Source organism: Heliangelus exortis, chromosome 5, assembly GCF_036169615.1.
Source record: "Heliangelus exortis chromosome 5, bHelExo1.hap1, whole genome shotgun sequence".
Taxonomy (NCBI): domain Eukaryota; kingdom Metazoa; phylum Chordata; class Aves; order Apodiformes; family Trochilidae; genus Heliangelus; species Heliangelus exortis.
In genome coordinates, this window is record NC_092426.1 from 38,903,222 (window position 1) to 38,916,090 (window position 12,869).

At 36.6% G+C, this 12,869-nt stretch overlaps 1 protein-coding gene across 22 annotated transcripts in view; it reads right to left on the reverse strand.

The window, feature by feature from the left end:
* Nucleotides 1-12,869, reverse strand: part of PHF21A (PHD finger protein 21A) — a 130,920-nt gene that overhangs the window by 85,989 nt on the left and 32,062 nt on the right. For 11 of the 22 annotated variants that reach the window (XM_071744797.1, XM_071744787.1, XM_071744795.1 and 8 more), the window contains 4 exons: nucleotides 12,121-12,161; nucleotides 8,805-8,940; nucleotides 4,071-4,103; nucleotides 1,727-1,792 (listed from right to left, as the gene is read on the reverse strand). In XM_071744797.1, coding sequence (XP_071600898.1) covers nucleotides 1,727-1,792; nucleotides 4,071-4,103; nucleotides 8,805-8,858 — 153 coding nt within the window. In that variant the 5' untranslated portion in view covers nucleotides 8,859-8,940; nucleotides 12,121-12,161. Of the gene's footprint in view, nucleotides 1-1,726; nucleotides 1,814-4,070; nucleotides 4,104-8,804; nucleotides 8,941-12,120; nucleotides 12,164-12,869 lie in introns of those variants that run through there. The other 11 variants (XM_071744781.1, XM_071744792.1, XM_071744784.1 and 8 more) reach the window with 2 other exon arrangements.

The following is a 12,869-nucleotide window of genomic DNA, read 5'->3' on the forward strand; positions in this document are numbered from 1 at the left end:
CTGGAACTCACGTTTGCCATGACCATGGCATTTTAGCAGCACTGTAATCAGGGACACTGCAGCTATGTACTCCAGTGGTAGACATAACAAGATATTTAAACTTCAACAGACAAAGAAGTTTATAGTTCAACTGATAATCAAATGCATAAAAATATAAAGAAGGAAACTGGACTGTTTTATTTTTTATACTGATTGTATTCTTCACTGTGCAGTTGACATTAAATCAGAAACTTATTTTTCATAGTCTTTTAGAAACTTAGCATATGTTCATTCCAAGAAAAAGGGCACTTTAGTAATTGGAGCTGTAATTTTCAGCAGACAAGATACAGCTGTGTTTCTGATTAAGGGTAATTTAAAGTACATCTTAGTTTATACCATTCTGTAACAAACTTTAGAAGAGTTCAGAATCCAAGTTTAAACTGAGAATAAGCTACACCTATTTTTTGCTTAACTTCCACTTGCTATCTCACTGCCTGTCTCTTCTGATCTGCTAATAATTTGCTTTGTTGGATCACAGCAAGCTCATTTTGAAATCACCACGGGCATTTAGAGTTTACCAGTCTCCTGAAGCTGCTTGCTGTGAGACAGAGCCACATGCAGAGGCTCATGCTGGTTTTAGAGAATACATAATATTCAAGAGAGGGATGTCATCACATCAGCAAAACCTCAGTTTTTGTTGGTTTAGTACTCTCATTAAAAAAATAATTTTCTTTATGATGTTTACATGTTCCTTCATAGACTCACTGTTTTACTGCTAAACATAGTACTTTTTTTTTTTAGTAAACAAAATTTCAAGATAAATATTAAGCATTGCTCATTTCCTTAGGAAATGTAATTCTCAAAAAAATTCAGATGCAGATAGTGACAGATGAATGCAGGTATCTACGTGTGACACTGATGTATAACTATTATTACCAATGCACACATTTTAAAGTGTTTCCCCTTTTCAAAGATTTCTGTATTGACCCCATTGTCTCCACTATTGAACCACCAGCAATGCAACTAAGTAATACTTCAATCAGTTTAGGTTTTTTAGGGGGTTGTGTATGTAGGTTTTTTTGTGCTGCCACCTTGGTTTAAAAAAAAAGCAAAAAAAGCAAAAAAAAAAAGCAAGAAAACAAGCTTTGAAGATCTCTTCATGTTATTTGCTTTTCTACTAGTTATCCACAATATGGATCTTCAAGTTCCACACTTTTTAGTAAGCATTCAGTTGCAACTATTACTCATAATTTAGAGCTGTCAGAATTCATACCAAATGGAAAACTGTGGTATAATTTATCATTTAACACACAAGTAATTCTCTATTAGGTACACATAGTTGACATTAATGTAATTGCTACAGACATGAATAAAAGTTCCAGTATAATCATCCAAATGTACAGTGTAGGCCAACTAAGACAATCTCAATTCTGAATCAGAATGGTCTGGTTTAGAATAAGTTTAAAAAAAATAACAAAGCAAATGACAAAATTAATTCATTTTCCCAGTTTCCTTAATATAAAACATTAGTTTCAATACACAAAAAAATTGCTAGAGCTTCCACTGCTTACACTAGCTGCTTGTTTGATAAACTTGCAATAACTCATTCCATCTTTTGTTGAGAAAAAGCCAAACTGTCTGGATGCTGCACTTAGTTTTACACTTAAAAATGTAGGAGCTCTCTTGGAAGCTGGGAAAAGGGACATGTTTAGAACAGGGTATTCAAAATACTCCTCTGTTTCCCTACCTGTTTCTCACTCAGAGCTGTAATTTTGGCTTGAAGTTCATGAAGCTGTTTCTTCAAATCAGCGTTCTGATTAGAAAGAAAAAACATCTGTGAGAAAGATATTCCATTTGTTAACATAGAGTAGAAGCAGGAAGGTGTTTCTTTTTGTTTAGGTGTTGTGTTTGTTTGTTTGTTTGTTTGGCAGGGGCTGTGGTGTTTGGGGTTTTTTAATTTTGTTTGTTTGTTTGGGGGGGGGTTGGTTTGTTTTGGGGTTTGGTTTTTTTTTTTTGCACAGTGTACAACAAATACAGCACCTCTGGATGCACAGTCAACAGAATTCAAGGCTCAACAAAGCCTTAAGTCACTGGGTAAAACCAAATCAGATGCCCCTTCCAGCAGTCAGAGAGACAACTCAGTTTTGAATGAAGAGTTCATTAAAGCATCCATTAGTGCTGACCACATTATAAAGCACATTTGTACATTTCATCAATCTTACAAATTAAATGAAAAATGTTGTTAATATATAATAATATATTGTATACAACAGGATGCTATGCTATGTTATCTAAAGCACTCTCATCCACACTATTTACTCCAAGTCATTATGGTACGCTTGACAGTGTAGAGCACCTGCAAACACATCTATTAAATCTTAATTGACACGTGTCAAATTAAGGCAAATATGTCTAAATCTTTATTTCCAAGTATGTTTAGGCCTTAGACTGCACTTAGGAGAATGACATTTGCTGTAGCACATCATTCATGGCAGCACTTTGCCTACAACACCATGCTCAAGTTTAAGATTTGAAGCCATACTCATCACAATAAAAATGCAGTCAGGAAACCCCTTTTTACCAGGACTAATTCTTTCCTACTAAAAATAAAAGATAAAACATAACAAAAATTAAAATGTCATAATAAAAATAATAAAAGAGAAAGAAAACTTAAAATCTGTCCTCAGTTTAAAGCCTGTGAGACTCTTCAGAAAAATGGCAGAGAAGGAAGATTCTCTGCTTTTTTCTCTTTTTCCACTTCTGCAGTTCTCATTTTTGTTGTAAACTCTTTACAGTAGGTGATACAGGTTTCTGTGCTGCACAAATATTAATATATAGGACTAATATCATTACAGGAACTTCATGCTCAGGACAATTTTCCTATTTTAATATTCTTCCATACAATGCTGGAATGTTTGAAGATATTCTTCTCCAGTAAACCCAGAATTCTAGCAAGACCAGGTATTGACCAGTCATCCTCCCTTCATCTAGATTCCATGTAATAATCTGGGATAAAAATGCAGTAAGAACCTTGGAAACAGGGTTTACTCTGCCAGGAACTTTGTATGGCAGTTTGCAGCACAACCTGGCTTTCAGCAGGTATGAATTGCAAACAAACTGCTCTGCACACCAGTTGTTAGCAGAATTACCTACCAAGTAAGAGTAGCAGAACTTAACCACATTCCATAAGGCTGAGGAAGTTCTAGAAAGCAGATTTTTCCAACAGTACCTTACTCCATGCTCATCCCTCCCCATAAGGGTTCTCACTACTGGATTGTAAAAAAAAAAAAAAAAAAAAAAAAAAAAAAAACCCAGCTTCCTAGTCCACTGAGCTCAGAAAAAAATATATGCTTAAAAAATAACAGGGCTTTTTGTATTGTATGGGGATGGCAGCACTTAATAAGCAGGACTCAACTGAGCTGCTTTTATCCTTCTATTCAACATTTCAGGTTGGTTACAGAACACCACAGAACTCTCAGTTCAGCAAACTGGAGTGCTTCATTACTGTAAAAGAGAATCCAGTCTCCTTACACAGTCACTGGGAAAGGGAAGACTTCTGCTATCTATGCAAGGAGTCTTAACTATCAACCTCAGCAGCTCTGGAACATTCCAAGGCCAGGTGCTGCTCTTTGGAAACTCCAGTCCTCAAGCTGGGTACCTCTGACATGCAATCTGAACAGTCTTAACTTACATTCTTTATTTGGATAAATATTCTACCTCTTCTCATACAACTGTTGACATTCTGATACTTAAATAAGAAAAAAAGCAAATTCTAATAATGGCAGATGCTATGAAGAGCAGCTTCCAGCAGAATCATAAACATGTTTTATCTGCACCATAGCCCATGGGAGACACAATTTAGACTACTAAAAATAGGAGGACAAGGCTACATGAAGGCAAAAGTTGTTTTTTCTTTTTCCAAATAATCCAACAGTTACTGCTTAAAGACTTGTTCATAATAGTTTTCTTCTAAACACTGTGTTAGCAAGGAACAACATGACCAAGAAACATCTTCAACTCTCAGGCTTCATGGACTGTTATTTTCCTGTATTTTTAAAAGTAAATAAACCAATACAAGAATCAATAGTTACCTGTGGATCTTGCTTCATTTGGGCAACCAATTTCTAGAAAGAAAAAAAGACAGCAATACAATTAATGGTTTAAAATTCAACTTTTTTTAAAAACTTTGCAAAAGGAAAATATTCCATTAACAGCATGTTGATAGCAAGGCCTGGAATCCAGTGTTATGCAATTTCCAAATCCATTCTTTTTAATACATTAAAACTGTTGCACTAAGCCACCAATTTTTCTCCTCCTAAACGGCTCTTGAACAAGTGCTGTTTTTTAAGGACCATTTAAGCCAGCTGGGTAAGATAATCTAATAGCTGTGTCTCCTGTAAAACTGCTTCCTTCTTTGCTTGCAGTCACAAGAACACCAATCACAGATAACTGCTGCAGGCACAAAAGCTGTTTGTGTATTCAAAAGCAGAATGTTTCAAGTACTAAGGGTCCATCTGTTTGTTGGCTCCACTGGTACCACATGGAAGACCCATGTTCAGAAGTATCCTTGCCACTTTTCTCCCTCAAAGAGAGATTGAGATCATTGTAGAAGAGATGCCCTCCACATCCAAAGGAAAGCAGACAGATGATTACCATTCACTATTCTTCCTCCTTCACTTCCTTCAGGCAGCTGCAGGAGAATGCTGTCTTTTGCTATGCAAGAAAAAGTTACCAGGATGTCATTAAACAAGACTGGAGCCCAGAATGAAGAGGCAACGTAAACCAAAAACTCCCAGTTTCTTTTTTGCTTACAGCCATGTTCATTCATCACATTGTTGTGCCTCTTCCACACGTGCAAAGAACAATGTACAGTCTATACTTTCTTCTCTGTTTCTCATCAAACTAGTAAAAGGAGTGATAAGCAGAAGGACAAAGCAAGCAAAAACAATAATGCTTCACTCCACCTGCACTGATGTCACTCAAGAAATCAGACTTTAATCAACTCTCTTTAAAAGCTTATTTTATTTCATATCCTAAAAGTTGTATTAGCTTTTTTAAAAGCATACCACAAAGATAATTCTGTGTCAGACCACAGGCTTACCTGCTGCATTTTTTTCTAGTACTAGCCAACAGCAAACAGAAGCATCTGTATTATGCCTCTGCTGGACAAGCTCAGAGTGTTAAGTCCCATCTTTCAGAAAATTCAATCTCTAATGTCTTCATTCTTGTACAGACTCAGTCATAACACAACATGGTCAGCAACTGTAAACTATTCACACAATATTGCTGAAGTTATGGATCACAACACTGCATCATCCAGTCATAAAAAAACCCAAATCTTTCTGCAGTGACCTCAAACATAAGCTAAGTTGAACATACTTTAAAACTTACTGATCTTTTTGCTATGAAGTGAGAAGAAAAAAGATGTTTCAGGTTCTTTCCATACACGAGCTGAAAGAGTCATCCATGAAGTCCAACCCTTCTGGGATAGTAGTTGTAGTAAATACAACTTTTTTAAGCACCTCTTGAGATCAAAACTATGAAGATCAGACCAAAGTAACCTTAACTAAGTCAACACAGTAGCAGAAAGAACTACTTAGATGTGCTGCATTCTTTTGCAGGTCAAGAAATAACAGCTTTGACATGGAAGACACTTGAATATTCAAGTTGCACTATTGACATAGCAAGTTATCTGATCACATCAATGTCTACAGCTACATCTGCAGCCATGAGTGGGAGGATTTGCACCATGAACCTGGGAGGATTTGCTCACAGTGCAGAGTTGAACTCTGTACATTCACCATAGACACCAGCCCACCACTTAAAAAGTGGACAAACTATAACTGTGTGAGTGTTAGCAAACTTTTTAAAGAGTCCTCAGAAAAAAAAAAAAATTAGATAACAGCAAGATGACAATTCATCATGACTCCCACGTGCTGGCAAAACTAAGAGACACAATCCAGTTCAAGCATTTCTTCTGAAGATTTGTTGTTAGTTTGGTTTGTTTTTTTTTTTTGCTAAACCCAGTTTAATTTCTATCAGTGGCCATTTGATTGAGCAGTAACTGCTCAAACAGAGTTCAAGCAAAGTTTACTGAAGCACCCAAAGTGTTGCTGAAAGTGTTATTATTCAGTGTAAACATTAAGACTTTTAGCCTTAATTATGGGAATGCACAGTTTCTTGAAGAAAAAAAGGCTACCTTCTGATATAATGGCTTGTCTTGTTTCACCACTTAAATTCAAATTTAATTAAAGCTGTTTTCAGTGCAAAGCTCACTTTTAATGAGGACTGGGCAAAGCTAAGGCAAACAGGGTCAAAAAACCTTGAAGTTGTTAAAAAAAAATCTTTTGGGACATTTTTCAGTCATCATTTCTATTCATCATTATCATTACAAACAGATGCTAACAATTACTCAAAATCCTCAGTCTTAAAAATTCTGGTTAGCTTTTGCATGAAAAGAAATAAAGAGACATGCAAAAGGTAAATTCTGTTCTGCAAAACCAAGCACAACTAGTGTTCTGGTCACTATACAGCAGATACTACTGAAAAATTGTGCAAAGCATTTGACACTGTCCCACACGACATCCTGATCCCTAAACTGGAACAACACAGATCCAATGGACAGACCACTCACTGGATAAGGAACTGGCTGGATGGTTGCACCCAAAGAGTTGTGATCAATGGATCAAAGTTCAAATGGAGACGTGTGACAAGTGGTGTTCCTCAAGAGTCAGCACTCAGAGCAGGGCTGTTTATCATTTTTGATGCTGACATGGGTGGTGGAATCGAGTGCACCCTCAGCAAGTCTGACAACACCAAACTGTGGTGAAGTCAACACTCCAGAGAGAAGGGATGGAATCCAGAGGGACCCTGACAGGCTTGAGAAGTGGACTTGTGCAAACTGCATGAAGCTCAATAAGGCCAAGTGCAAGGTTCTACACCTGGGTCAAGGCAATCCCGTGCAAGAATACAGGCTGGGCTGCTGACAGCCCTGAGAAGGACTTGGTAGGGGGTGGACCAGAACCCTGACATGAGCTCTCAGTGTGCACTTGCAGCTCAGAAAGCCAACTGGGTCCTGGGCTGCATCAAAAGAAGCACAGACAGCTGGTTGAGGAAGTGACTCTCCCCCTTTACTCTTTTGAGACCCCACCTGAGGACTGTGTCCAACTCTGGAGTCCCCAGCATAGGAAGGACATAGAGCTCTGAGCATGCCCAGAGAAGAGCCAAAAAAATGACCAGAGCACTGGAGCACCTCCCCTATGAAGACAGGATAAAGAAATTGGGGTTGTCCAGCCTGGAGAAGAGCAGGCTCTGAGGTGACCTTACACAGACTCTCCAATACCTGAAGGAGGCCTACAAAAAAGCTGGGGTAGGGCTTTCTGCATGGGCTGGTAGCAAGGGGAAAAGGGGCAATGGTTTCAAACTTGAAGAGGGGCGATTTAGGTTTGACATTAGGAAAAAAATGTTTCCTGTGAGGGTGGTGAGATGCTGGAACAGGTTGCCCAGGGATGTTGCAGCTGACCCCTCCCTGGAAGTGTTCAAGGCCATTCTGGATGAGGCCTCACAGGGACCTTGGAACTAGGTGTTCTTTGAGGTCCCCTCAAACCCTATCCATTCTATGATTCTATGAATAATATTCCTGGTCTGAAACATTTTAATGACTGCAGCAAAAGATCACAGGCAATTTCTGCATCTCCTTGCCCCCACAATAGAACTTCATTGCAATTTTGAATGCAAGGACCTTGGAGTTTCTGATGAGAGAGAAGTACTTGTCTGTAGTTCTGGAAATTCATCTTGAGCTTTTTCAAGTTTTTATCCCTAGCTCAAATTGCATTTTTCATTTTACTAATCCACCTACACTCTCAAGTTATTGCACTGTGTTCATCAGGGCAGCAACTACTGATCAAGTCATCTAGAATGCTTGTTTAGGCAAGTCATCAAATACCTTGGAAACACTTTCCAAATTTTGCACTAATTAGTGTAATCATATTTCTTTTATCCATAGTGTAACCATTGTGAGTTACAGATATCCAACAGGAATACTTGGAGAATTGCCTTTAAAGAAGATCTCATTGATAAATTTAACATTTCAAGTTGTCAGGTATTCTGTGCTTATGGCTGTAACAATTTTGTTCCAGTAATTAATATACATATGTCCTCTTACATTTGATAAATCAGGGCTTTTTTGTTTTTAATATTTTTCATTTGTATTGCAATGGAATGGCAAACTAGAAATCTACTGCCAGATAGCATCAAATAAGCTACCAGTGAAAAGATCCAACATGTAAAAATTTCTGAATCTAAGCACCTCTGGTTACCAAAAATATACAAGTAAATGAAATTACTGAAGTAGAAGACACTCCAGAAAAGAAGCACCAGATTAGACTATGCAGAACCAGGCACATTTTGTTGGAAAATTCCTCCACCATATTCTCCCACTGCCAATTGAATACTGAAGTACATACCACATATACTGAAGTAAATATACTATTAGAAAAACTGTTGAGACTAGAGCTGATGAACATAAGAGCTTCCAGAATGTTTTTATAGTTGCTACAAAATACTAAAAAAAAAAAAAAAAATTAAAAAAAATCCCCACCCACAGCCCGATATGGAGATTTTTTCACATTTGCTAAAAAACAACAGGTGGTGGGGTCAAAAAGCAGAGTACAAATTCTAAAGTAGCTTCAAGCTTATAAAAGAAGTATTACTATAGTTGTAGTCCTATTATTTACTGCTACCATTAATAGTAATGCTATCACTATTAATGATAATACTAATGTGCTGTTTACTTAAAAGTATAAAGCAAGAAAGAAATAAATTACCTGGTGAACCTGAATTTCCACTTTCAGAGCCTCCTGTAGAGTCTGCAGCTCCATTCTCTACCTTCTCCACTTTCTCTAGAAGTGTCTTTGCTGATTCCAGTGCCTTTAGTTTCTGGTTTCCTCTTTATTACCAGTACTATAGAAAAATAGAATGTTTTGATTAGTGAAAGACACGAGTCAAATTGAAAAAAGATCACAGCTGAGGAGAAATTCAGTAGTGAGCTATATTCAAGAGCAGCTTTCTAGCTTAAACACAAATTATGTTTCAAACACAAGAAGTCTTCAGGCTTCACAAAATGCCTGCCTCAGAGTCACTTAGCCAAATTTGTTACTTCCCACATATCCAAAGCTGACCTATTTGTCTTTTATCTTAGTTTGCAGGCAGCTATTTCCTACCAATGTCCTATTGGAGCTGCATAGTAAATTAGAAAATTTAACTATTGAGAATGCTTTAAAAATCTGTGTAGACAAGAAAATATTCTGGAGAATAAAACTCTGCTACCCAAACAGCAAAAAATTGTTAAAAATAATGTACTTCATTAACATATTTCCATGGTAGTACAGAGCTGTTCTTAGATGGGATGGTCTGCATGCAATTTGACAGAACATTAATATATTAATAATCCACTGCATGAAGTTTGTGCTGAGTTAGTAACTTCAGTTCAAAACTATTATGAAGGAAAACAAGATTGATAAAAAGCAGCACAAGATTTACTCAAAACCCATAAATTTTAACATACTTTACTTCTGGAATTGTACTTGTAGAAAATTAATATGAATTTACTATCTTTACTTGTAGTACAAACAAAGAGATCCTTCCAAAGGAGAAAAGCATTATCAGCCATACTTTTAAAAGCCTTTAAAGTTGGACATGAGATTTTTGTTCAAAAATACATTTTAAATATTAGCTTCTGAAACAGAATTGAGATTCCTGTCTCTATCCCATATGTTCAAATCACAATGGAACCTGTGTAAAAATTGGATTAAAAGAATCTATACACACACATACAAGCAGTCTTTTACATATAATACATAGCAAGCTTTTAAGTCACTTTTCCATCCAAACATAATACAGTAAACTGCAGGAGTGTTAAAACAGTTACTACTTATTTATCATTTGAAAATTGCACAGAATCACTGAACAGGTAGTGTAACCAACTTGGAGGCCTTCATAATAGGATTTCATTGTTTTCAAAAGGATATTGACAGTTTAATTTAGTTATGTAGGCTGTAAAAACAGAATCATTCCTCAAAGTTAAGAGAATTTTATTTTAACATTTTCTCAGTACAGGAAACTGAAGTGGTGGTCAAGTTTGTGAACTTCTGAAAATAAAAAGCCACGGGGAAAAGGTCATTCTGTTTTGTTTCCTTCAATTAATCTTCTCTTTCCAATCAGAAATTTGTTACAAGAGAAGACTATAAGCAGGTTTTGAAAAGCAATGTATTTAAACTCATTCTTTGTCAGTGCTGCATACTGATAGCTTAAAGTTACTTAAATAATGAAGGCCTGATCTGACTTTCCAGTCAACACATAAAATGACCTTCTGCAAGGGCCACTTCCATATGTGACACAGATGAGAGAAAACAGCTGCCTTTGCAGCACTACTCTATAAACTGCAATTTGTATCAAGGGATACATGGAAATTACATATAGTTCCATGTTCTATTACCACAAACAGTAATGAGAAAACAGTATCCCAGATTATTAGTTCCACTCTCTGACAAAAGGAGTACTGGAGAAGCAAGAAGCCTTTCCTAAGCCTTGGAAATTGGATTTTGGGGTAAAGATAAGGGCAGTTTCTTTCTCAGGGTGTCTTCAATGACTGAGTTACAATTAATAGCTAGTATAACTATATATGAAAGTTAACTGCAAAACAGCAGAAGAGATGGCAATCTCAACTGAGATGCAAAGAATATCCATAATTTTACTACATGTGACTGTAAAGCCAAGTATTAGCTCATTGGAAAGATGAGAGGGTCCTTTGGTAAAAAAAGATTCAAGGTACCAAGCCTGAGTAAACACTCTTAACACACAACTTAATTTGACAGATATAAACTGTAGCATCAATGGTTCATAAAAACTAACTCAATCTTACTTCACTGATGCCTTCAACAGCTAGAAATATTTTTTTTAAATGAAGTGTTAGTGTTTTGCAGAATCAAGTGGTTGCTCAGCCTAGCCATGTTTATAGGGGTTTAGGCATAACAAACACATTTCACTGTCCTACTAGGAAGGTACATTGTGATAAGTAAGCAAAAAACCCAAAATAATTCTATTAACATCCTTCACCTCAACACTTGTTACAACTTCAAGCTTTTCTTTCATTGTAATTAAAATTTAGCAGGTTGTAAGATTCCTTAAATGTTCTTCCTTCAATTTATATAAACCTGAAACAGGTGCCATACAAAGCAGAGAACAGTGGAGCACATGCATCCCTTGCACACCAAAACACAGGTCCAAGCCTCAGCCACAAAGACTGCTGAAGACAGGAGGTAAATTTGGTGTTCCTGGGCTTAATATCAACTCCTGGAGGCAGCAGTCCTCTGCTCAATTTCTTGCTGGTATGCATTTGTTATAAAAGATTTCTTTTGTGACTGCTTCAAGACTTGAAATTTCAACTGTGAGAAGTACCCCAATACACCACAGTTAAGGTAGCAGAAGTTATACACTATACAAATATTCAGAGACCAAATGAAACCTTAAACTCCACAATAATAACATCAGTGCATTGGCACTTCTCTATTATTAACTCAATTAAATACAATCCACATCAGAACCTCTAAAATATCACAAAGCTATTTAAATTATCACTATTTGAGAAACTACCCTAGAAACACAGCAGACAAAGTAAATATATATATTTTTCTACTTTATTTATATGACTATTTTTAAAATTTATTACATATATATATATGTATGTATATATATATGTTAGGACCCATGCAAAAACCATGAATGCCTTCTGTGTGTATGGAAGGATTCCAAGTTAGAATTTTAGACAGAAGTCTTTCTGTGCCAAGAATCCTCTCAAACATATTGTTTTTCACATTACCCAAAACCCATTCTTTTTGAGATTAATTTAAATATCTACTGTACTTCAGACCCCTAGGCCCAAATCTTAGCCATACAGTTACATTTTTTTATAGGACTTGGGTTTCCATTAGTAACATTTACTTTTTAAGCTTTAGTGTCTGAAAATATGAATAGATAAGACTTTGGGTTCAGTAAATGTCAACCTTTTTCAGGAATGAATGCCCAAAATTAATATCATCTATTCTTAGGTAAACCACCTTAGCCCTAAGATGAAGTACTTACCAGTCTTGACAAAGTTACTCCCTTCAGCTCTTTACCCCCTCCTACAAAAAGAAAAACAAGAACAAAAAAAAGATTATTACAAACAGTGTCACTACAGATTGAAACAGAAACACAAAACTCAAAGAGATCTGGAAAGTTGGGGGGTGTTGACTGAGTTTTGGAGAGGGTTTTCCCATTGGTTTACAGATTTTTTTCCATTTTTCAGTGTTTGGGTTTGACATTTTTTTTAAATGTTGAAGCTACCTGAAAAACTCAGCTTGGAAAGGAAATGTTTGTCAAAGCAGGGAAAGCAAAGGAAACCTACAATTCTAATCTGGATTAAAATACCTATTACTGTCACTTGAGGAAGAAGAGGTTACAAATAGAAGCTTTTCAAGTTCTCTGTCTGTGTCCTCCTCCCCTGAGGAATATATCTCCTCTCCATCACATTTAGCAACTTCTGAATTATGATCCCCATCAGTTGCCACAAATAAGTATGACAAGGTTCCCCACCTGAGACATTTGCCCACCACCTTTAAGTTATACCAACAATGAAGAAGGTAGAGCAAGGTCAGCACAGTCACTAGAGCTCAAATCCTAGAGTAACACTGTAAACTGAAATCAATGGCAATTTAAGCTAATATGCAAGGTCATGAACTCTGGAAACTAAGAAAATACACTGCCCATTACACTGCCTGTGCTGCAGCAGAGCAAGGCAGTACCTCCTAAACCATCCTCATATGAATCATAAAAACCTCACGAGTCAAGAG